The 26571-nt window shown below is 38.9% G+C and overlaps 1 protein-coding gene across 1 annotated transcript in view; it reads right to left on the reverse strand.

Moving 5' to 3' along the window:
• LOC140714540 (von Willebrand factor D and EGF domain-containing protein) overlaps positions 1–26571 on the reverse strand; it is a 308836-nt gene that overhangs the window by 150950 nt on the left and 131315 nt on the right. The window contains exon 13 of the mRNA XM_073025817.1: positions 1243–1379. Coding sequence (XP_072881918.1) covers positions 1243–1379 — 137 coding nt within the window. The remainder of the gene's footprint in view (positions 1–1242; positions 1380–26571) is intronic.

Raw genomic sequence — 26571 nt, forward strand, 5'->3', positions numbered from 1 at the left:
ATTAAATTCCATGTATAATGCTCTGGTGTACCACAACTGTATTTTGACTACAACATCTACCCTCATGTGTGATCACTTTCATCCCAGGTTGTAACCTCTCACACTGTCCATGATAACACACAAATTACCATTAATCCTTCTGTTGGAATTGCTCTCTGTAAACCTAGATAGTCAGTATCTAAGAGATATAGAAATCTTGTGTCTCTCAAGTCTGTCAGATCAGTGGTCTGTGAGTGGGGCCAGTGTATCTCAAAATATGATCATTTCACTGTAGAAAGCTATAATCCTTTCAAAACCACAATTCCTGAATCCAAACAACTGAATCCAACCTATTCACATGATCACTGGTGTACACTATTGGTCCATAATCAACATTATTCTAACCAGTAAAGATTTGCTTCTAGCTTGTACATGTTGACTTAAATAATTTTAGTTGGCAAAGGACAGTTTTATGTTACTGAGCTGGCAAGAAAGAATCTACACATGATTTGCAGACATTTTGGCTTTGATTGCAAGAAGTTACATATTTTAGAGTGTATTCTGGAGTTTGGTATATAGCAAATAACTTTTCAGCCCTGAATATGGACTGTGGATTGAATTCAAAATGCAGCTTGGAACAGTAAATTGCCGACCAGGAAAAAACCACTTTACTGGTATATGTCTGCATATGCATGAATAGAATAAACACTCCATTGCATGAATAGGATTCAGAGACCAGAGTAATTAACACTTATTTTGTGTGTATTGATGGGAAGATCCAATTGAAAACTACATCTAACTTTAAAGAAGTATTATGAGGGCATTGTAACTATAGAAATATTCTTCTTTCCTTCTGCAGATGTTGGAAATCCAATCAACACACACTCACACACACACACAATGCTGGAGGAACTCAGCAGGCCAAGGAACATCGATGAAAAAGAGTTTAGTCAACATTTCAGGCTGAGACTCTTCATCAGGGCTGTAGAAAAAAAAGATGAGGAGTCAGAGTTAGAAGCTGGGGGGTACCCTTCGAACTTTGACTCCTGATCTTAAACATAAATCAGAATTTTACTGATAGATGTATCCCATTTTTTCCACAAATGGTTGCCATTGCATAATCATTCACTAAATTGACAGTTCATGTCAGTTAATGCAAATTTTTGTTGCAGTTCAATTTTATTTATAGTTTGATCTGCACTAAAGATGAAAGAAGTCTAAAGGGACTCATGCTTTCAAATCATTACACAAGAAAGCCCTTACCGTCAGGCTGATAACTTCACACCGGAGGTGAGGAGAGTCCCTGAAGCCCAGGCCAAATACTCTGATTCTATTGCATTCATAGATTCGAATATCACAGAAGCCACTATTCTCCAGATCAGTAATCTCAGGAGGCCAATCTTAAAAATGGAAAAATGTCCACAATAAATTTGCACTGCATTAAGTAGACATGCAGAAACATCATTCTAATGGCAAAGAAATGCTGATGTCAATTAAAAAATATATAGTTAATTTCAATGTAAATGCATATATAATGGCTTTAATTACTTCAATTTTAAATTCATTGCATCTGAACATAGCTAACAATTCATAGTTGTCCAGAAGATTTCTACGTCAATCAGAAATTAAAGGAAGTCTGCAAGAAGATCAGTGTCTCCTGGAAAGACAGTACCTACCAATCATGAGCAAACTACTGAATTTAGAACAATGTCACCTGTTTTGTAGTGTAAATGTTACCATGCATTCAGCACTGGCAATTACTGTTACAATTGCTGACAGAGTATTAAAACACAAAGCAAAAAATAAGACATTTCGAGCAGGTAACATTGAGTAACCCTATGCTGCAACTTTGATATTCTGTCCCAGATGACTGGCAATGATCCATTTGATTCCTGGGATACATAATGTCATGTTATCTCATTAGGTAGTTGCAATTTTGTTAACTCTGCCAAATCCAGCTATTCAGTACTCAACATTATCCACTGCTGAATGCAATCTCCTGACAGGAGTTATTCCTCACAACGTTTTGGAGACAGCATTTGTTGTTACTGTGTATGGAAGATTCCAAGGACTCTTATAATGGCTGGGACAGTAAACAGAGAATTTGTGAAAAATGTCAGCTGCACTGAGGAGACAGCATCTACCATGGAATCAAAAGATGCCGCCCAAATCCTGTAGATATTAGCAGCTAAGTACTAAATCCAACTACAGAAAGAGAAAGATTCAGTGTTTGGAAATGACAAGGCGGAAAAGTGGAACAAATGTTTAACATTATTAACAGCCGAACATAATTTGCCCACGTAAATTAATGTGACAATGAACTAACATTATTTTATTATGCTTGATCTTATTGGACAGCACAGAACAGCATGGACAGTGTAAGGACATTCCTCAGATTGATTCATACTATAAAACATACATTGATAATGAGAGATGGATAAAAATGTAGACTTTCTGAAGCAGGTGCTTCAAATGTAATAGGGAGACTCTTAGATGGATATATTAGCATCCATTAAGAAGAGTTTAAAAGTCCAAAATACAATATAAAAAACACAAGATGTCGCATGGTACATTTACCAGTGGCAAGTGCCCAAACTCTATAAATCTTGGCTCCAGGCATCCACCTGCCGACTTACCACTTTTCAGAGACCAACCTCTTTACTAACTCCCTTGAAGAGTCTGGGCAACACTAGAGGAAAAAAAATGAGGCGCACTTTCGTTTTGAGTCATTACTGTTGGATCAAAATACATTTACCCTCCATTCACTTGCACCAGTTCTGAAGACTCAGTCTTCCTCCCCTTGAAGTAGAACATCGCCGGCTCTAATAAGCATTGGCTGGTTACTACTGGTACTGACACTTAAAGTTGGGACCCCTGACTGAAGTGCTAATTAATTTAACAGCATGTTTGGCACTGGCTGGATGCTACAAACACATTAATGAGACGGCAACAGCCTCCACAGGGAGAAAGAGATTTATGTTAATCATGCAATCACTACCGCCAGCTAGTTTACCAACCTTCTACTCTAATTATTCATATTAAAAAATCAGTAACTGTTGAGCTTACTTTTAGCATTCATCTATCCTAACAATATTACCAAAATCGGTGGCTTGATGTTAAATACGTTTGACTCTATAAATGTTGGTAAATTTGGTAAATTGCTTTATTATTGTCACATGTACCAGAGTAAAGTGAAAAACTTTATCTTGAATACTAGACAAGTTTTCAACTAGCCAACTTGTCTTGAATACCTCATTTCAACAACGCATTGAGGTAGTACAAAGTAAAATAGCAGAGTGAAGAATAAAGTGTAACAGCTACAGAGATGGTGCAGTGCAGTAAAGTGTAAGATCAAAACAAGGAAGATTTGTGTTGTGATGTATTAAACTTTATATTAGATAGAGGTCTGAACAATTCCAAGTGACATTTCAGCTGTTTGTGAGCTTGTAGCATGCTAGGGGTCTGTACAAGTTGAACACTGTAGGTTTGTTAAAAGTTTGTTACTAGTGGCTATATTCTTACACTATAGGCTTGCAAAATGTTTGCTGATAGACACTGGATTATTTAGTCTCAAGGCACCAGTGGCATGAGAACAAAAGACTAAAGAGTTTACCTGTTTCTGGATGTCTCACTATGGGTTGAGCCCCTACTTATTGAGGCACCTTCCACTCAGTTCTTGACACTTCACCTAGACCGGGGAATCACAATCAATCGGTGCCTAGTTCAGACCCAGGGTGATTTCACCAGTCAGAATTTGAAGTTCCCCCGATGATGGCAACAATCAAGTGATGACTAAGAATTGTGAGCCCTGAAATCTTTGTAACTGACTTCAGTATTTAGAGCGGTTTATTTTCCTTTCTGCTTTAAGATAAATTAAGCTTAAATTACTCTGTTGTGCTTGTGCACTTATTACCACTTTTCCTGGACACTGGAATTGGTTTGGGTTCTTTTGGGTGTTATCAACCCAGCCCATTGAAAGATTGTGAGATTGAGTCCATCTTATCATACCAGGGAACCATTCAATAGTCTTATAACGGCACGGTAGCACAGTCGTTAGCACAACGCTTTACAGTACCGGTGACCCAGATGCAATTCACATCGCTGTCTGTAAGGAGTTTGTATGTTCTTCCTGTGACTGCCTGGGTTTCCTCTGGCTGCCTTCATTTCCTTCCACAGTCCAAAGATATACCATTTGGGAGGTCATTGCAAATTGTCCCATGATTAGGTTAGATTATGCTGGATATTTAGGCAGTTGAGAAATGTGGACAGCAAGCATTAAGGGAAGACTGCTTCCGTGACGTGACGCACAGTGCTGAGTTCACAGTCCTTTGCAGTTTCTTGCACTGAGCAGTTGCTATACCAAGCCGCAATGATTCCACACTGGATGCTTTCCATCGTGCATCAATAAACGTGGTGAGCTCACAGTGATCATGTCAAATTTCCTTAGCCAGCTGAAGAGGCAGATGTGTTGGTGAGCTTTATTTTCCATGCTGTCAGTGCAGTTGGTCCATGATAGGATACTGGTGATACTCACTCCTAGAAACTTCTTAAGAGAAAGGCCAGTCAGTCCGTGCTATTATGCTGAGCACTGGCGCTCACCAGGGCAGTGTGCTCAGCCCACTGCTGACGCACGACTGTGTCGCAGGAACCAGCTCAAGCTGTGTCATCGAGTTTGCGGATGACACAGCAGCGGTTGGCCTCACCAACAACAATGATGAGACAGAGGACAGAGAGGAAGTGGAGCAGCTGGGTGACTGGTATGAGAAATACAAACTAAGTCGGAACACGGAGGGGACCAAGGAAATCATTGTGGACTTCAGGAAGGTGCAGATGAATCATCCCCCTCTGCAAATACATGGCTCTTCCACAGAGAGAGTTATGTCCACCAGGTTCCCGGGAGTTTACATCACAGATGACCTCGCCTGGTCCCTCAATGAGAAGGCACAGCAGTACCTCCACTTCCTAAGGAGATAGAGGCAAGTGAGGATCCCCTCCCCCATCTTAACTGAGTTTTACAGGAGCACCATAGAGAGCATCCTGACAAGCTGCATCTCCATCATGGAGCAGTTGAGCATTGGACTGGAAGTCCCGATGAAGGACTGTGAGAACAACTGAGAGGAACATAGGGGTCTCTCTACCATCCACTGGAGACATCTATCAGGAGCACTGCACATGCAGGACCCTTAGTATTATTAAAGTTCCCACCCATCCATCCAGCATCCTCCTTGACTTTCTACCATCAGGCAGGAGACCCTGATGTATAAAAACAAGAACGGTCAGGATGGGAAACAGTTTCTTCCCTCAGGCCATTAGGCTTCTGAACTCCCTGTGCATCACATTTGAAGTTTCACTATTGTGTGATACATGTGCGTTATGTGTACCACTGTGCTTTACACTCGGGTTCGGAGAAGCATTGCCTCACTTGACGGATATACATGGATATACTGTGGTTAAATGATAATACACTTGACTGGACTTGACTTGAAAGCTCTCGACTCTCTCTTGATATTAATTTTAAAATATTGATTTAATTAATGTATAGCCACTGCTCATGTGTAATTTAGGCAGATTCTATATTTATAGAAAGAAGTCCATTACGTGTCGTCTATGTACTGTCAGATTAATTATAAGATACAAATAATTTTTCTAAGTAGATTCCAACAGCAACTGTTGCTAGTTAGCTATTTTCAAAAAGAACAAGGCCTTTCTGATGAATACAATTAAGAAAGTTACTATCAAATACACTGCATTTCCCAATTACTATTTTATTAACTAATTAACTAAACAATGCTGATGTATATTAAGGTTCACAGAAAACAAAGATTTGTTTAAAATGGATTTAATGCTTCTAATTATTAATAGATCAACATGTGGAAGAAACTGAAACCTGTACCATGAACAATGTTCAAATACTAATACAGTGAAACCCACATTCAGGCACCACTTTTCAAAATATAAAATGCAAGTGTTAATTTATGATTTGCTGGGGTTTTTAAAGCATCTGTCTTACTTAAGTGTGTATTATTATCAATGTTTCAAATTTAACATAAACACAATTTATCAAAGTAGGAAAATGCCTGGAATTGTAAAAATTGCTTTGTTCGGAAACAATGCTGTTGACAGCCTTTATAAAACATTCCAAAATATCTGACCTGTTCATTACTCATTGCTTGAAATGACTTCTAATAAATGTTTTGGAAGAGGTTAGAGATCCTGGACAATTCCTGTGCTAGAGGAGATTAGGAAGAGAGAAAGGTCCAGAGCTATCTAAAAACTAGGATGCACACTCCAAAGTTGAGATGTTCTTTAAATAGGCAAATGTAGGCCAGCTGTGTGGCTAGAGGAAGAGACAAGGTTCCAGGTTGAATGTCTGTTATCAGAACAGCGAGAGAGAGCAAACTGTTACTTCAAAAAAGTAGGGATGATGATTGAATGGCATTTGGTATTGGTGCTTAAGAATTTTGGATAACCTCCAGGGTACAGAGTGTTAAACAATGCAAAAAGATCAGGAGTCTGTCAAAATTGTCACATTTCAGTGACGAAGTAACAGATGAGAATGTAACCAAAGGTAGAATACTCATCGGAGAGATGATGTGCTCCAAAATTCATCTCAAAAGATCTCCGCAGATGGGAATAGTAAACTGCTCAAACAAAACATCCTATTTTGCATAGTTAAAAGCAAAACAAATCTTGTAGTTTGAAGGCAGTATTGCTTCTTTGGCTCATAAACTACCAATTATAATGCAGAGACTCTTTCTAGCTCAGCGCAGTGTTCATTCTATTGCAGAAGAGTTCTGATGCATAATGGGTTATTACATCAAGTATCGCTTTGGAGCCAGGGCTTTACATAAAACAAATTAAGATTCTTTAAGCCAAATCCTAGAGGGCATGTATTCAGTGACAAGCTTTCTATAATTTGTCATAAATTGCACATCTCATTGAGCCTTTAATTTTAGAAATGGAAAAGTTCACATTGCTGTCAGAGGATGCTTTTGTAAAGCTATTCTGTTTTGTCGTGACAGCACACCCCAGGGATTTGAACTGCAGTTTCCCAAAGACTAGAAATTAGGCACATTTAACTTTGCAAAGACTGGAAACTGTTCCACAATACTTCAGTATATGGTTCACACTTTGTTTACAAATGGTAGTTTAAATAGAAATAGAAAAAACAGACTTGGCTGAGATTAGTTTATTAACTTAAAAAATAAGCCAACATGAAGTAAAGGAATAAAAAGCACTTTATAAAATTGTGCAGGAAAAGATGGATTTAGAATACAAATATATGCACAACCACTTTAAAATGTTGATTAGGAAGGCAGAGATCAACCTGTAAGGAATAAATTATAACTAAGGCATTATGTTATATTTCATTAGTAAAGCAGCAGTCAGAAAAGGGGTAATAAACATAAAAGATAATAACAGGTTCAACCTAGCAGGTCAGCACTATACTGTAAACACTGAATAATTACTTTATCCAAGCATTCACCAGGCAGAACATAGGCAAAATGGCCTCCCCCATAGCAATTTGCCGAGATCAGTGACTTAGATATATGAAAGGTGGAGTACATATATAAACCAAAACAGTTCAAAAATAATAAATTATTAACAAATTGTATGTTAATCTGACTGCTGGAAATGACTACCAAGGAAGTCTGTGATTATGAACCATCACCGAGTGCAACGCTGGCTGTGGTACAAGTAACTCTGCATTGAAAACAAGCTAATGTACGAAAACAGAAAGTGACTGCAAATCAAACATGTAAATAACGCTCAGTAATCCTGATACTGTGTGTAATGATGGAATTAATTATTAGAAAAAAAGCTGACCAGATATCATTGAATGAGTTGGGTGAAGTAGCAGAACACTCTTGATTAATGTGAAGCACCACACCTAAATGAGGACAGAGGACAAATTAAATATTCCATATGCATTGTTGAAGTAGGTTAAGGGCAAAATGCTTAAATTGACCTTGCACTCAATAAAGTCAGCTAATGCAGAGCACCAATACAAAACAGCAAAAGTCTAAGGGAGTTATTCTCAAGCTGTGTGGTGCATTTGACAAACTGCACCCTAAAGTGTGTGTTATTGGCCCCCCAAGTCTTGAGGAAACTATCCCAGCATTGATGTTCAAGGTTGATCTCTGGCATTGCTCTGATACTAGCCCTTGCAGCAATACCCTCACTTCATTGCTGATGTTGTTACCAGGAAGTCGCAGGTTCATTTCTACCTTTTTAATACAGTAAAGTCACATTAAGCAAAAAAAAAAGGAATAAAGGGCAGCACAGTGTAATTGTATTTAATGAACACAATGCACATTATGAAATTCCTTCACTAATATGTATGAGAAATTAATTGATCCATTGCTCTCTGTTTGTTGTTGAGACCCACTTGACATAATAAGGATTTTAATTCCCTCTCAGTTGTTTTAAGAAAGTGATGGCATTTTTTTAAAATTTACTGAATATTGAGACAGTCATGAAGAAGTGTCTCAGCCTAAAATGTCCATTGTTTATTCATTTCTATAGATGCTGCCCGACCTGCTGAGTTCCTCCAGCATTTTGTGAGTGTTGAGATGCGAATCATGCTGATATTTTCATGTAATTGTTATTGACTGTCCTGCTGCAAGAGGACAGACAAGAGATGGAGATCGCTGTGTTATATGCTCAATAACATTCTTGACTCCATAATTAATATAATGTCTGACATGTTTCTCCTGCTGATAACTGGTTTTACAAGTTATTGTAAGTCAATGTGGCCGTGTAAGGAGAAATCTTTGTGCATTATGTTTGTGCAAAAAACAGCCAAATGAACTAAATTCCAATAACAAATGGTTCATGGAGGAGAAAGACCACAGTCGACAGTCTTATGGAGAAGCACAAAACATAATAGCCTCTTAGAGCATGTCAAAACCATTGGAATAATATACAGATCATATAGAGGCAAACTGTAATTAAATGAAAGGAGGCATTTATAAATATCAATATCACAACTGTGCTATTTCAGTAAGTTTATACAAATAGAAATTAATCAACAATATGCCTTACTGTCTCACCCATAAACAAAGAGCATTGTCCTTGTTCTCTCTAGTTTCTGCACTGCTGGCAAGAGACAATTAGGTGATCAAAATCCATAGTGACGGAAAGGAAAATCACCAGCCAGGAGTCCAGTTTCACTGGTGTCTGATGGGTTTGTGCTTGTATTGACACTGAATTAAACTCATCTGCCCTAAGTTACTGTTGGTGGAGTAATCTGCCAAATTTGCAACCCAGATTTTAATGATGAGTACCCAGTTAGACGAGCAACCAAGTATTGGAATAACCTTTCCTTTATTGCTCGGTTGTTAATTAGTTGGTGGCAGAATAAAATTTAACAGGATATTTGATATGATGTGTAAATCAGCAGGGATTAATCCTAAATTGAAGGCACTAAGAGGGAATAAAAATCCTTATTATGTCAAATGGGTCTCAACAGCAAACAGAAAGCAATGGAACAACTAACAACAGCAACAACAAATTCAATGACTCAATGTCAGCAAGACCAAGGAACTGATCGTGGACTTCAGGAGGAGGATGTCAGGAAAACACACACCAGTCCTGATGGAGGGGTCAGAAGTGGAAAGAGTGAGCAATTTCTTGGGCATCAACATCTCAAAGGATCTACCCTGGGCCCAACATATTGATGCAGTCATGAAGAAGGCACACCAGCAGCTCTACTCCATTAGGGGTTTGAAGAAAACTGTATGTCACCAAAGACTCTAGCAAGTTTCTACAGATATACCATGGAGAACATTCTGATTGGGGGCATCAGCAACTCCTATGGAGGATCCAATGCACAGGATAAAAAGAGGCTGCAGAATGTTGTAGCCTCAGCCATTCCATCACAGGCACAAGGCTCTCCACCAGTGAGGACACCTTCAAAAGGCCATAACTCAAGAAGATAGCACCCATTATTAAATACCCTCACCACTTGGGACATCCCCTCTTCTCATTACTACCATCAGAGAGGAAGTACAGAGGCTGAAGATCTGCCCTTAACAGTTCTTTCCTTCAACCATTAGATTTCTGAATGGTCCATGAACCCATGAACACTACCTCACAATTCTTCTTTTGCGTTATTTATTTTTCATCATAATTTACAGAGATTGTGAACTGTACTCAGCCACAAGACAATAAATTATGCAACATCTTGTACTGTGCAAAGGTCTTAGGCACTCTAGATGTTCTATACGGTTTTAGATAGTATGGCCTCCACAGAGACAACATCATCAAGGCTCTCTGGGATTACCTAGAGAGACAGAAGCAAGCAAGACGGCCAACGTCTGCATGAGAACTGTGGCAAGTACTGCAAGATGTTTGGAACAACCTACGAGCCAATTTTCTTATAAAACAGTACAACAGTGCACCTCAGAGAACTGATGAGGTTTCAAAAGCAAAGGGTACTGTTATGTACCCCTAGGGTTAATTTTTTCTGTGGATTGTCACTTTAAAACACCGGGAGAATGAGACTGACTTTTGCTCTATTGGATTTCTACTGACTACAGTGTGTTTGGACTTATGCAAGGACACTGCCTGCTTCTGAGTTGCTATGGTAAAGAGAGGTGGAGTTATTTGATGGACAATCGATGTTATGGTTTCTCTGCAGCTTGTTTACAATTTTCCTATGGCTTGTTTTGAATGTACAAGGACACACAGAAAGACACAACTTAGAGTCAAGATGGATTCAATCAATGAAAGACGCCAGTGAGTTAGTTGCTGGTTTAAACTTTCAGTAGCCCAAAAGGGTCAGTTAAGATCGATCATGAATATTGATAAATGACCGTCACAAGTTATCTGCAACTAGAACAAGTTTGCAGGAAGAGAAGAGAAGAGAGGAAGGTTTGGAACAGGAGAAACCTAGTGACAATGAGATCACTGTTTTGACTCTCTCTAAGTAGCTCATAAGGGTGAGTTTGTTTCCATTCGGCTAAGGAAGTGTGATTGTCACGTAGTTAATCCACAGGACTGGGTTCTCTGGTGAAGGGAAAACCTTTGTGAATACCACATGTGTGTTTACCCTTTATCTGGGTGTGGTAGTTCACTAAAGAAAGGCACCTCTTTGGCAAATCACTGTTGGAATTATTTCGTATGTCGTGGAACTGGATAAGTGGCTATCACGTTGTGTGTTTGGGGTAACCGTGTGGAATCTACCGGTGTGTCAACCCTTGCCTGGGTGGTGGTTCCCTTAAAGATGGTCCCTTTTTTCTGATAAACTACTGTTGATGATAATCCACCATTTTGGGATGTCCCTTAGCTGAATTCGGGTGTGGTACCACTTGTGTTGAAAGGATATTCATTGAAGATCACTGTCGGTGATACTTCGTGTGTGGAGTGGAACAACTTCGGAGATAAAACCTACTGCTATTTTGTATTGCTGTCATGGAATCTGTGGAATATCAATGTAATTGCCTTCTCACAATATACGCCTTTGGATTACAAATCTCTCGCTCTCTTACCAACAACAGTAACTTCGTGTAGTGAACTGAACTTTCTCACATACTATCATAAGACTGTATCATTTACCAGCTAAGCTTGGATGAGTTTGGGAAACATATACTCACACCTATATATGCTTATGTATGCCTAACACTGTTAATGCTTGGTTTATCTGGTTTTAAGTTTACTATTATTGGTAGATACTAATAAATAGTGTTTTGTTTGCAGCAAAACCAGACTCCAGGTGTGTTCCATTTCTGCTGGTTCTTTTAACCCGTTATGGGGTACGTAACAGTAGTCACACCAAATACTGTTTGATTTAGTATTTTACTGTTTACTATTCTTTATGATAATCTTTTTATATTTAGCAACTTTTCATTCCATTATTTTTGAAAGCATCTTTGCTTTATAGGATTTTTTACATTTGCCTATGACTTTTGTACAGGACTGTATGTCAGTGATAATACATTTGAACCTGATTCAGTAAGATCAATATCTCCGACGGCTTTATGATAAAGTGATTGAATGTAAAGAAAGCAATGTATCACTTGTGATCAATGCAGCAACATATATAATGTATTTGGTTGTAAAGTAATAGGTTTCTTATCCAAATATTCAGGCCACAAAGCACTGTAAAATTAAAGACAATGCAATGATGGGGTTAAAAAGTTTCAACTAATCCGGTTCTTACAATACACAGACCTAAAATATGGAGCCATGAACAAGATAAGAGATCTTTAAATAATATTCCAGCCTTGGGAAAGAAACAGTTAACAAGATCACAATTCCCCATGGTGCATATTTCTGTTCCCTGTCAGGAAGTAATTAAATACATGGTGGAGAGAAAGGGAACACAAGTTTGCAAGAAAACCCATGCAAAGAGCTGATTAGAGAGAAGCCCAAATACACAGAAGGTTAGCTCATAAGGGACGGCAAACTGGTGTGACGAAGGGTGTCTGGAAGATCTGGACAGACAGTCACAAGAAATGTTTCCAAGGTGGGTTTCATTCAGCATGGAAATTCCACAATAAAAATTAAATAGCAAATTTTGCAGGTGCTGAAAGCATGGGGAATTAAATGCAGATTGTTGAATCGACAAGCATAAATTGAGGCTTTAGTTGCCTTCTGCTCCACACTCAAAAAGATCCAAAATAAATGATTGCACACAGTTGAAATGCAACAATAAATGGATGAAGATATTTCTCCACAGAATTGTAGACGACCTTTAAGAATACTGAAAAATTCAGCTTAGAGAGGTTGTGGAAGGCATACAGAACAACAGTCAAACATTTTGACTGACGTTACACTCGATCTTAATGTACCTGTTACATCAACTAAATAAACTGACTTTATTTTTTATCACCACACTGGTTTACATTGTGATCTTTTAAAATCTAACCTTAGTTCTAATAACCGCTATGCAGGTTACATCTTCAGGAAGAGAAGGAGGAAAGGAAAACAGCTGGGTTAAATTTGGATTCTGGAACCTTTCAATTGCTGGTCCAGCAATAATTCTGACATGGCTGAATATTTTCTCCTCCCTTCTCTGGTACTCATCCAATCCTATCAAATTGTTCATATACTCCATGTCCAGTGCAAGCTTTGAAAAGCTAACATTCTAAATTAAGTAAATCTGAAAATCTCAGCAGGTCTGTAGAGAAAGAAATAGTTGCATTTCAGGTTGATGGCCTTTCAACAGAAAATTGGAAAACAGGTTTTAAGTTGCAGAGAAAGGAGAACAATGGGAGAAACAAAAGGAATGTCTGTGACAATATGAAGGCCATGAGACCATCGTGCTCTCATTTTACATTGTCCATCCTTGAAACTTCCCATCCATTTCTCAACCTACTGTATATCTCCATCTCAGGGAATGGATTAGTGACTAATATCTCACAGCACCTTCCCATTGTGGGAGATATATTTGAGAAACTAAATGTACATTAGACACCAGCTTCACAAAAAACTTCCATTCCACCCATAAGAGTAATCCTGCCTGTTGCTTTTATGCCCATTCTACTCCCACTATGATCTCAACACATATGGTCATTTACACAAGTCCCATCAAAAGCAATGTGTATTTGAGGAATAGCAACATAACTTTCATATGAGCATGAAATAACCCTCAAGAAGCAATATTGAACTCAGCAATTTCAGATAACAAGCCCTTCCAGTTTGTGTCAGAACTAGGCGGTTCTCTTGGGAGAACAAAGATTGGTAGGTCGTGTTTGTGGGGAGAGGGGCAGGATAAGCTGCTGTGATTGTGGCCTGATGACTGTACTTTTTTGTACATGGTCCACCATACTCTCATATTAGATTCCTCCTTCTTCAGCCCTTTACATCTTCCACCTATCCCTTTACAGCTTTTTACTTCATACTCCCTTCCCCCATACACCCACCTTCCCTATCACCTGTCAGCTCATACTCTTTCTGCTGCCCCACCTCATTCCAGATTTTCCCCCTTTCTTTCCAGTCCTGATGAAGAGTTTCGGGCCAAATCGTCAATTATTTATTCCCCTCCTGAGGTGCTGTATGACTTGCTGAGATCTTCCAGCATTTTGTGAATGTTGCTTAAGATTTCCAGAATCTCCATTTGCAGAATCTCTCGTGTCTATGTTTTGGTTTCAAAACTCTGGAAGCAGCAGATTTTTGGTTTGCTTTTCAATCCCGGGCCACTTCTGATGTAATTTGATTTTGTGCTGCTTGACCTACCTTCAAATCCAAAATGCCCATTTATTTCAGATATTTAACAACCTCACTGCTTCAGTATTACTTGACACTATTTGCTCCCGTACACTCCCTTTAGTTTCACCTTCTCCAGACAGATTAGCTCCCATGAACAAGCCCTCATGATCCTTTCTCAGGATAGATCAAACTGTGTTGTCCATTTCCTCTCAGTTTCCACCCTGACACACACATTCTCCTGGTCCTCTGCACCACACACACACTTTCATCCCTATCTTCTTAGTTCTGATGAAAGATCACTAATTAATAGAGCATACACTCTATTTCTCTCCCCATAGGTGCTGCTTACCTAACGGAGGACTTTGGTTTTCATTTCCCTAAAAATAACTTATTCTGCATAGGGGGCAAACATTTGCCATTTCATAATCAAAAACATTTAATGATACACTTATAAACAATGGTGGTCAGCCTGGAGACATTACCCGGTTTCAATGTTAATTACGCCAGTGTAAACCAGATGCAATTGCCAAGAGAAGGACCTGGCAGTTCATGTGAGGACAGCAGACAAGTTCCTGATCTAAACATTCTCATAACGTACTGTAGCGATGCCTACAGGAAAAGTGGTTAACAGCAGCTGGATTTGCTAGCTACGTGGGTAAAGGACAGTTTGCAGTACACAAACATAGAAACTGATCACGTTTAATATTCAACCAGGTCTTAATATTCAAACCAGGTCTCTGGTGAATGGACAAGCTGAAAGAACAGAATGGCAGAGAGAAAGGGAAACACGTACCCAACCTTGGAGGATTTTGGAGCTAGATTAAACTACTGTAAACTATCAAAAACACAGCAGTTCAAGCAGCCTCTGTGAAGGCAAAGTCATGGGTGTATAATGCTAAGGATTTACAGTCTGTCACATTTTGTTTCATTATCCACTCAAGACTACTGTACCTAGAAATTGCTGAGAGATTATAAATGAATAACGACGGGGGAAATACCAGTCATTCAGCATTTTCACTTCATTCCTCTCCTCACTACAAGAACTATAATTAATGCTTACTGATCTCATTCAACCTTTTCAGCAGAATTTGTGGTTTTATTTTCTTGGCATTGAAAAATTACATACAATCATAGTAAATTACACAATGTTTCATTCTACGTATATTTGCCCTTGAAACAAATATACTTCAAAATATTAGGATCAATATTTTCCAATTTCAGTACAGGTCTACACGGGAAGAGGAACCAGTGTACGTAACTCATTGCTGATACCTCATTTAACCCTATTACGGATATATGTCCAGGTAGGTGCATTGTATTGGACAAATGCAATGAATCAACTGCCAGTCATATTTTCACTTGGAAATAGCAAAGAATTTTAGAAGGTCAATCATGGCTACCAAATATATTTTTGTTAAGCGTATTACGTCTGAATTGCCTAATTCTTCATATATTGTTTGTTATGCACATTACATAAAACACAATGAATAATAGGGCCTTAAGAAATATTGGTGAACAGAGGGAATTTGCTGCAGAAGTCCAGGGATAGCAGAAGAAGGATATCTGCCATATGCGTTTACATGTATGAGGAATTTGCTTTGGTGGGTTGGCAAGACATGCAAGAAAAGCAAAAACATTCGATAATTATAAAGAATAAAGAATTATATGGAGTTAAAGCATGGATATTGAATAAAATGTGCATAAATACCAACATGTATTTGCAATGTAAACAACATTATAACAAATAGTTTGAAGTCTTGACAGTGCATTTCGGTGCCTGAAGTAATAGAGGATGTGGGGCTAACTACAGTGGTTGATCAGATTATCTGCCTGGCAGGAGAAACTTTTAAAATGGTGTAAAGTTTATGTTTCAATAGCTCTATAGTGCTTTCCTGAAGAGAGCTTTTAGAAAAGGCAGTTTGCAAGGTAGGTAGTGTCCTCAATGAGTTAACATCACACTTAAAAGTAGAGAAGAAACATATGGAACAACTGTCTTTATTAGCCTTTGCACAGGATATAAGAGAAGTTATCAAATGGTTAGGTACAGTTAATACAATAAGAAGGAATTGATTACAATGCAGAGGCACTGAGGGGATTCAATGAGAGATAATTATTTACGGAAACACTGTCGCAGGAATGCAGCATCCAACATCAGGGATCCCACCACTCAGGCCATGCTCTCTTCTCACTACAGGAGCCTCAGGACCCACACCAGAAGGTTCAGGAACAGTTGCCTCTCCTCAACCATCAGGCTCTTCACCCAGAGGGGATAACTTCACTTGCCCCAGCATTGAAATATTCCCACAACCAATGGACTCACTTTCAACGACTCTTCATCTCATGTTCTCAATATTTATTGCTTATTTATTATTTTGAATATTATTATTATTTCTTTTTGTATTTGCACAGCTTGTTGTCTTCTGCACTCTGGTTGAACACCCTAGTTGGGCGGTCTTTCATTGTTTCTGTTATTGTTATAATTCTATAGATTTACAGAGTATGCCCACAGAAAATTAAACTCAGGGCTGTATATAGTGACATACATGTACTTCAATAATAAAATTTACTTTGATCTTTGAATAGGTTGGAGTTGATTCTCTTAAGGAAGAGGAGGCTAAGGGGTGGCTGACAGCATGTACAAAATTCTAAGAGGTGTAGAAAGGGTGGATGAAGAGAACATTCCCTGTGACACAACTACCTAAATCTAGATACTAATCTTTACAGAAAGGAGGTAAAATGTTGAGAGAGTTTGAGGAAGAACATTTTCATCTAGAGGATGGCTGGAATTTGGAAGGAATGGCCCAAATAGCTGGAGGAAACAAGCACTCTCAAAACATTTAAGTATCTGGACGAGTACCAGAATCATGAAGACATAAATGTGATTCATACAGATAGGTACTTGATGATTGGCGTGGACATAATGAGCCAAAGTCTGTGCTGTATGACACCATATTTAGAAACTGACATTATATCCCATAAGGGAGTGACTTCAACTGAACTTGCTTGATGGAATTTAATGGGATGAGCCACAAACTTTCCACCTCAGCCAATTTTAATTTCTGTTTGATTTCCTTGTACACTGATCATGGGCCAAATTTCTTTGCAAGCTAGAAATAAATATTTAAGGATTGAAATGTTCCTTTTAAGCATATTTAATTTTATTAGAACATTCAATATAAATATTTATGATTTGCTTTCTGGGTTCCCTAAAAACTACTTAAACACTCATTGTGATGAATAAAACTTGTCCACATCATGCTTCTCCGGAGTTTATGACCTGCAACGAGTATGATGGATTACTGTTTATTGTAAAATTCTCACCGTGACAGTATCTGCTACTAAAGTAATTGGCTTTGCATTTGTTTTGGTCAAAGGGATGTCTGACACATGAAAACTCATCACCATCCTTTAACATTTTCAAACTCAAAAAATTAGATCATTGTAAGTATAATGTGATCTGTCAAATACACACTGTCCCTACAAAATCACATTGGACACATCAAAGGATGGAGGGTATTAAGAATCTCAAGGAATATAAGTGCCAGAACAGAAGATGGATGATCAAGGGTTCAATGGAAATAGGGTTAAAGAAACAGGGGCACTGCCTCATGAATAAGATGAGCTCACAGCAAACATGAAGAAATCAGACAACATGGAACTACTTTGATGCAACCTATTGAATTTAAACATATTTTGGTAAATTCCAGTTATTTGCTGAGCTGAAAAAAAATCTCTTGCCAATATCTTGTTTACTAGATTATCTCAGCATGAATTGGAAGAAACTCTGCCACAGTACAACCAATCTCAGAAGACCCCATGAATAAGCTTACTGATCAGTCATCAACAATTCCTCAATGCATTATAGATATTCTTAACTCAGACATCTAATTAAGAAACTGATAGTGTGAATGCATTCACTTCCAATCTCTCACTGTTAAAAAGCTCATCTTGAACTCATCCAAGAAAAAAGGTATGAAGTTCTAAAAGTAAACCGAGCTCAAGCCCAGAGTCCTACAGGAAACAAAACATTCAAGAATTTTGGAGAAAGTATGCGATTTAGAGATGAGTGGTAGACTGCACGTTGGTTCAAAAGCTTTTGAGGGGATGTGCAATGATGACAAATGTAAAGAAAGGGCATGTTGTATTATTTCAGTGATATTTTAAGTATATTGCTTGATTAAGCATCCTTTGTTGCTTACATAATGCAGTGTAGATTATAGGTAAAAGTACGTAAATAGCATACGTCATCACACCACCACGTAATATGTGCGCATCTCACTATAGTAAAGAACAAACTAAGACCCATTCCCTTGGGCTTCCATAGTTTTCTTGTAATTAGTTGTTTATGTTTTGGAGTTACAAAACATAACAATGGCAATGAGGTATTTTTAAACCAAACCTGATCTATTGAAGCACAGCAAGATGTTAAAAAAGTGCAGTGAAAAACGGTCCAGTTAAGAAGAGAACATCACATTTTTTTTGGAGTATTCTTCACAAAGGAAAATACAATCAAGTTTTAAAAAAAGCCAGAAAGCAGTAGAATTTATGGGCTCATAAATCTTGAGTACCAAGTGATAATAATCATAATAAGAGCATATGAAATAATTGAACAGTATTTTGAAGCAAATAAAATAGCCAACAAGAGTGAGTGCCAATTTTGTTGAGTACATGTATTTATTCATTTTGCTTAGAAATTTAATTGCTCCAACAAAACCAGCCTAAATGAGCTTTGCTGATATTGTGAAAGTAATGCAGGAATATTTAGAACTGACACCGTTGTTGATTGCAGAATGCTTTAGGTTTCATGAGTGGAACTAAAATGAAGGGCAGTCTGAAGAGATTGTCGGAGCATTGTTACTTCAGTAATGGGCTTACTGATACATTGGCAGATTGCTTATTTTGTGGAATCTTCACAGGGACTGCACAGGGAAGAGAAGCAGTTGAAATTTCAAAAAGTCAAGTTGAAATTTCAGAAAGAGCACTAATCTGCATGCTATTGATGAAAAAAATCTGGTGATGAGAATGAAACGAGACTGGGTACCCTTGAGAATTACAATATGAAAACTAACAATAGACAAGCAATATGGCTTACACTAGAATCGACACTGGCTCGCCTGTTTCAGTCATTCCACGAAATGAGCTTGAAGGGTATTTTAAAGATGCTAAACTGAAGCCTGCAGATATCTAGCTAAGAACTTGTACTGGAGAAAAGATAACTCTCGTAGGAATGATATTCATAACAGTGAAATACAACAATCAATAAGCCAAATTGGGTTTTAATGTGGTAGAAACATAAGGCTAGCATTGGCTGAGTCAACTACAGTTTGATTGGAAATCCATCCAATATTTGCATGTCATATTCCCTGTAATAAAGTCAACTGACAGCCAATTAAGAAATGTACTGGATGATGCCACTGCTGCCTCTGTGCTCTACACCTGAAATGTTGCCCTACAGAGGGCAAACAGGTGTTGGTGCTAACCTCTGTGCCTCTGGCTGGAAAGCATATTAGACTAAGGAAGGCCATGCTGCTTAGAGCAATCATGGAAGTGATGAAAGCAGTGGTCAAACTAAAACAGATTTTGTAGGCAATATAGCTGATACGTTAATCGAGCACTACTTGTGAAATGTGGCTTGGTTTTAAGCTGGAGGAGAGTTCAAGGAGCTTTGGGAAAGTTGCAAGCATTTGGCTTTTGTACATATAAAGAACCAGAATCTACTCTGCATGCATTAAGATTATTACACGAACTTCAAGTGGGAGACAAAACGCTGCTTGTAAAAGTAGATGCAAAGACTAAAGCCCAGCTGGATGAATGGGAGGTAAAAAAAAAGGAGTCAATGGAGATATGAAAACAGGATTTATCAAATGATATTGTAGACAAGGAAACCAAGAGGAGAGATTAGAACGTAAAGGGAGCAATAGAAGGATTAATCAGAGAATAGTCCAGTGAACTAAATGCACCAAACCAAGATCAAAATGCACTTCCTAGAAAGAAGAAAAAGTAAAAAAAATTGAAAAGGAGAGAAGAGATAGAGAAAAGGAACATGGAGGAGAAAGAGAAAGGTGTGAAAGAGAAAAAAAACATGAAAAGGAAAATAAAGGTGGCCTGAGCTGTCAGAACCACTTCCAATAGTCTCAAAATTACCTCCTACAATCAACACGCAAGCTCTAAAACCTGAGGTTGCTTCAGAGCCTCACCCATCAGGAAGGACATTATCCTAGTAAGAAAGTCTCCAAAGCAATTAATCCTTTTGGCCTGAATAGGACAATTTAAAATTTACTATGCTGGGGATGTCTGTGTAGTGGTTACATAATATATCATGTATATAGAACATAGAACATACAATAATACAGCACACTACAGGCCCTTCGGCCCACAATGTTGTGCCGACCCTCAAACCCTGCCTCCCATATAACCCCCTACCTCAAATTCCACCATATACCTATCTAGTAGTCTCTTAATAGAGCATAGAATAAGTGTTGTTGAGATGCATTCTATATTGAGCTGGAGTTTATAGCTAAGCAGGGAGGAGTGTTGTGTATTTAATATTTCAGTAATATTTGATTAATCTTGTAAATATATCATTCGATAAGTATTCTTTGTTGTGTATGTAACATATTGTGAGTTATATATAAAAGCCCGTAAATGGCATACATCATCGCACTACCACGTGCCATATGCACGTCTCGCTGAAGTAAAGAACAAACTATGACCCATTCCCCTGGGCTTCCATCTCTTTCTTGCAATTATTGATTGCTGTTATGTCTTGGAGTTACAAAACTTTAACAGGGCATAATACCAGGTTGGAGAAAACTGTAAATAATATCACTTAATACAGGTAGCGGAAGGAGAAGAAAGGTGATCAGGAGTTCAATGGAAATGGGATTAAAGAAATGGGAATACTGCCTCATAAATCAGATGACCTCACAGCATGCTTGAGGGAAATTGGATGAAAGTAAAATATATGCAAGCCCACTATCATCAGGGCTTTGGGAGTGTTAGAAATTTGGCCTGCTCTGCCAGAAGGCAAGAGGGAAATGGCAGATGTAACTGGTTGGATAGGTTCCATCCTAGTAGCAATGATTGGAATGTAAAACATTCAAAGGTACAAAAGTGTATGGAATGTTTTCCCAAATGCATGTTACTGAGAGAGAATCAATTTGCATCAGTTAGAAGGGAGACAGATTTCTGGCATATTTGAACCTCCCATTAACATTTCTTAAGAGACCCTTAACCAACACCAACTGCTATTGTTGAAAAGCTACAAATAGCTACACAAAGCTTAATGTTCTGGAGCTGCTCAAAAGGAAAATTAAGAATTATATCAAATCTCAGCTTAAAGAAAAACTTAAAAACTGTCCAAACTAGTAAACAGCAAAGGTGGCAAATGGTAACTATTATCAGTTCTGTGCGTCAACTTCTTAGCTAGTCACTTCAGTATTTCTTATCATGGCAAGACGTGTAGCTGAAAAATCTGTTAATGAAATATATTACACAGGACTTGGGATCATCAGCTTGGACTTCTGAAATAAATCCTTGGTATCCTCACAATGGGAATTTGCAGAGCCTAATCTCCATGTTGAGATCCTGAACAAAGCCAATTAATTAGGACCCCAGTGATCTAAAAAGTTCCACTTCACAAAAAAAAGGTGAAAAAATATAGGCTGCTTAGCTGCTTCTTTATTTAATAGTAACTGTCAAAAACAGGGCAAGAACTGCTTTGGTAGACTAAGAAGTATGATAGACTTGATGTTTGGTGGCTTATCGTCTATTTATGGCATGAAGGATTGCTGGCAAAACTAGAACATACTGGCCATTCTTTAACTGTTATTGCAAGTTACTGCCTGGAACTTGCACAGACTCCTGGTGAAAGTACAACCCTTTGTTGAGTAAAGTGTTTCACAATTTTGATCCTGCAATGCTGGTAGAATACAGAATGCATCTAAGTCAGGATGCTAGAAGCTGCTGTCTTGGAAGGAACTGACAGGTTGGCATATTTGAATAATTACAGTGCATTTTGTAAACTGCATACACTGCAGCGATAATGATTCAATGATAAAAGGAGTGAATGTTAAGGGTGGCTGGTAACCTTGTCGAATGCCTGATGCATCCTCGTATTAAAAATGATAACTTAATTGGCTGCTGAGTTTGGAACAAGTCTTGGTCTATGCATGGATAGATAATTTCATTTTCTGATGCCAAGATGGCCCAAATATTATGCAGTCACCAGCAAGAATCCACACTTCTGACTTTATCACGAAAGGGTGGTGAAAAAGTTTAACGTGGTAGGATCTAAAACAAAACTGCTGTGGCAATGTCCCAGGGTGATGATGGCTGACCTCTGACAGTCACAACCCTATTCCTGATTGAGGTACTATTTCAATTATTAGTATTTTCCCTTTATTGATCACTGTCTTCAATTTTGCCAGGAGATAAAGATGTCAAGCTCCCTGGAGTACTGCCTTGTTATCAATAGCAGTTAGTCCCAATTTACTCTGAAATTGTTTGAAGAAGGAACATGTGGCATAAACTTCTCTCCTGCCTATTACTTCCACTTGGTATCCTTTCTCCTTTTGTCCACTCTCCTCTCCTATCAGATTCTTTCTTCTCCAGCCCTTGACCTTTCATTCCGACCTGGCTTCACCTGTCACCTTCCAGCTAGCCGCTCCCCCCCCCCCACCTTTTTATTCTGGCATTGTTCCCTTTCCTTCACAGTCTTGAAGAAGGGTCTCAGCCTGCAACATCGACAGTTTGTTAATTTCCATTGATGCTGCAAAGCCTGCTGAGTTCCTCCAGCATTTTGTATGTGTTGCAATGGAGAGAGTAAGCTTAAATACACAGATGGCATATGATAAAGTGCTGCATACAGGTTGATCCAAAAAATAAATTGTAAAGGAGGTAATATATTGGTGTGGATGGATGACAAGCTGACTACCTGGGAGCATCACTGGGTTTTTACTGTCTGGCAACATCTATCAAATTATCCACCAGAAGGATCAAAGCTGGAGCCTCAGCAGGTTACAGTCTATATAGATGTCTTAGATGAATGGATCGGGGTAAAGTTGCTAAATGCACTGAAAACACAAAGCTATGTAATCAAAATGTGAGAGTCCTGGGGGAATATGAGCCACACTCAGGTAAATGGGGCCAGCTGAGATAGACAGCTTGGTTGGCATGCCTGGGTTGGACCAAAGGGCCTGTTTCTATGTTGTATGAATTTCTATTAAGTTGTAAAGACAAATGAATGCAGATGGTGTAAGTGACTGGAGGGATCTGGCAAAGATCATGCATGTCAAAGTGTGGAGTTGGGAAGAGATGACATTTGAAGACACTCGGATGTGCTTATAATTGAGCCATAAAATGTACAAATGCAGTACCCATTAGAACGGTAAATAACATATTAGCTTTTATTACTAGAAAATTTAAGTCCATACGATCGTAAGATATAGGAGCAGAATTAGGCCATTTAACCCATCGAGTCTGCTCCAACATTTCATCATGGCTGATTTATTATTTCCTCTCAACCCCATTCTCCTCCTTCTCCCTGTGGTCTTTTACACCTTGATTAATCAAGAAACTACCAACCTCTGCCTTAAAAATATACCCAGTGACCTGGCCTCCACAGCTACCTGTGAAATGAATTTCACCGATTCACTACTCTCTGGCGAAATAAATTCCTCCTCATCTCCATTCTATTCTGTGACTGTGTACTCTGGTCCTAGACTCACCTATTATCTCCACAACAATCTAACTAGGCCTTTCAACATTTGATGGGATGCAATTAAATTCTTCTAAGTTTCAACAAGTAAAGGCCCAGAGCCATCAATTCCTCCTCATAAAATCAGCCTTTTTATTCCCAGAATCATTCTTGTGAACCTTCTTTGAATCCTCTCCATCAATAGCACATCTTTCCTTAAATATGGAGCACAAAACTGCTCATAACACTCCAAATAAGGCTTTCAGCAGTGCTTTATAAAGCCTCAACATTAGTTCCTTGCTTATGTATTCTATTTCTTTCAAAATGAATTATAATATTGCATCTATCTATCTATTTACCTTTCTCCCACTGATTCAACCTTAAAATTAACCTATAGGGAATCCTGCATGAGGACTCCCAAGTCCCCTTGCACTTCAGATTTTTAAGTTTTCTCTGTCCTTGTATTTCACTTGCCATATTGTTGTCCATTCTCCTAATCCGGCATATCCTTAGGATGCAATGTTGAGACTTTATAAAGTATTGTTGAGGCCTCACTTGGGGTATTGTGAGCGGTTTGGGCCCCTAACCTTAGAAAGAATGTGCTGAAACTGGAGAACGTTCAAAGGCGGCTTGCAAAACTGAATGGCCTGTCTTATGAAGAGCATTTGATGACTATGAGCCTGTATTCACTAGAATTCAGAGAAATGAGAGGTGACATAATTGAAACCTATCAAATGTGAAAGGCCTTGATAGAGTGGATTTGGAGAGGATGTTTCCTAAAGTAGGAGAGTCTATGACCGGAGGACACGGTCTCAGAATAGAGGAGTGTCCTTCTAGAAAGGAGTTGAGAAAGAATTTCTTTCCTCAGGGACTGGTGATCCTGTGGAGTTCTTTGCCACAAGCAGTGGTGGAAGCCAAGTCTTTATGCATATTTTGACAGAGGTTGATAGATTCTTAATTGGTCAGGGCATTAAGGGATATGGGGAGAAGGCAGGAGATTGGGGCTGAGAGGAAAGTTGGATCAGCCATGATGAAATGATGGAGCAGACTCGATGGGCCAAATTCTGCAGCCTCTCTTCTTCCTCAATACTACCTGCCCTTCCACCTATCTTCATATCATCCACAAATTTGACCTTGAAGCCATCAATTCTATCATCCAAATCATTGATGTACAATGTAAAAAGAAGCAATCCCAACACCAACCCCTGCGGAACACCACTAGTCACCGGCAGCCAATCAAAAAAGGCTCCGTTTATTCGCACACTTTGCCTCCTGTCAATCAGCCAGTTTTCTACATATGCTCACATCTTTCCTCGAGGTGACCCATGGGGAGAACTGTTTACACACAGCAGTGGGAACTGAACCCCAATCGCAGATCACTGGTGCTGTACTAGTGATACCCTGACCATTACACTACTGTGCCGCCCCATATTGTGTAAGTGAATCAAATTGCCTCCTATGTCACAAGGAAATATGCAACATGAACCCTCAAATCCTCCAGCAGGATCAGGCATCCAATGACAGAAACCTCTTGTAAACCAACTTCACCAGAACTAAGGCTTAAATAAAAACAATTCAGCTCTCATGTGCACATTATGATGATTCATGGCTATGAACAGATTCGCAATAAGATCACTCTGCTTTGGCATCTGTATTGGCAAGCAGTTACCAGGGAGACCGATGAAGCAATCCCAGGGCCTATCAAGACTATATCTTGCTTGTTATTTACTCAAAGATCTCTGAAGGATTTGTCAGGCAAGATTTTCCCTTATGGAAGCAATGCTGACTTTAGCCTATTTTATCATGTGCCTCCAAGTACCCTGAAACCACATCCTTAACAATCAACTCCAACATCTTCCCATCCACTGAGGTCAGACTAATTGGCCTATATTTTCCTTTCTTCTGCATACTTCCCTTCTTGAAGAGTGGAGTGACATTTGCAATTTTCCAGTCCTCCGGGACCTCTTCCTTTTGCTTCAATATCTCTCAAAAACCAAGGTTCCATTAACTCGTTATCCTTGCCTTTTATTCTGACAGAATTATGTAAACTGTATTTTCAATATTTCACTTTTGAAGGTCTTCCACTTAACAAGCACACCTTTGTCAGACAACAACATATCCCAATCTACAACTGCCAGAACCTTTTAGTTATCATCAAAATTGGCCTTTCTCTAATTTACAATCTCAACCTGAGGACTAGACCTATCCTTTTCCATAATTACCTTGAAACAAATGTCATTATCTTCACTTGATGCAACTTATGCCACCACACAAACTTCCATCATCTGCCCTGTCTCATTCCCTAATAAGAGATCTAGTATCGCGCTCTCTCTAGTTTGAACTTCTGGAATATATTCTTGTCCACAGAACCTCCTTTGTGTTCCCCTAACCAACAAATTCCCTATCACCACGTTTCACCTCTTCTCCCCTCTTCCCTTTTGTGCCACAGAGCCAGACTCAGTGCCAGTGACCTGACTGCTGTGGCCCTCCTCAACTAGGTCATTTCTGCCCCGCCCCCACCCAAAGTTATCTAAAGCGGTATACTGACAGTCACCCAGTTACCTGTGTCCTGCACCTTTGTTGTAACTGCCTCCCCATATGTCCTGTCTATCAACTCCTTGGCCTTCTGAATGATCTGGAGTTCAACTAGTTCCATCTTGAACTCCTTAACATGGTCTGTTAGAAGCTGCAGTTGGATGCACTTCTTGCAGGTGTAGAGGTCAAGGACATTGTTGTTCTCC

Source organism: Hemitrygon akajei, chromosome 2 (assembly GCF_048418815.1).
Source record: "Hemitrygon akajei chromosome 2, sHemAka1.3, whole genome shotgun sequence".
Taxonomy (NCBI): domain Eukaryota; kingdom Metazoa; phylum Chordata; class Chondrichthyes; order Myliobatiformes; family Dasyatidae; genus Hemitrygon; species Hemitrygon akajei.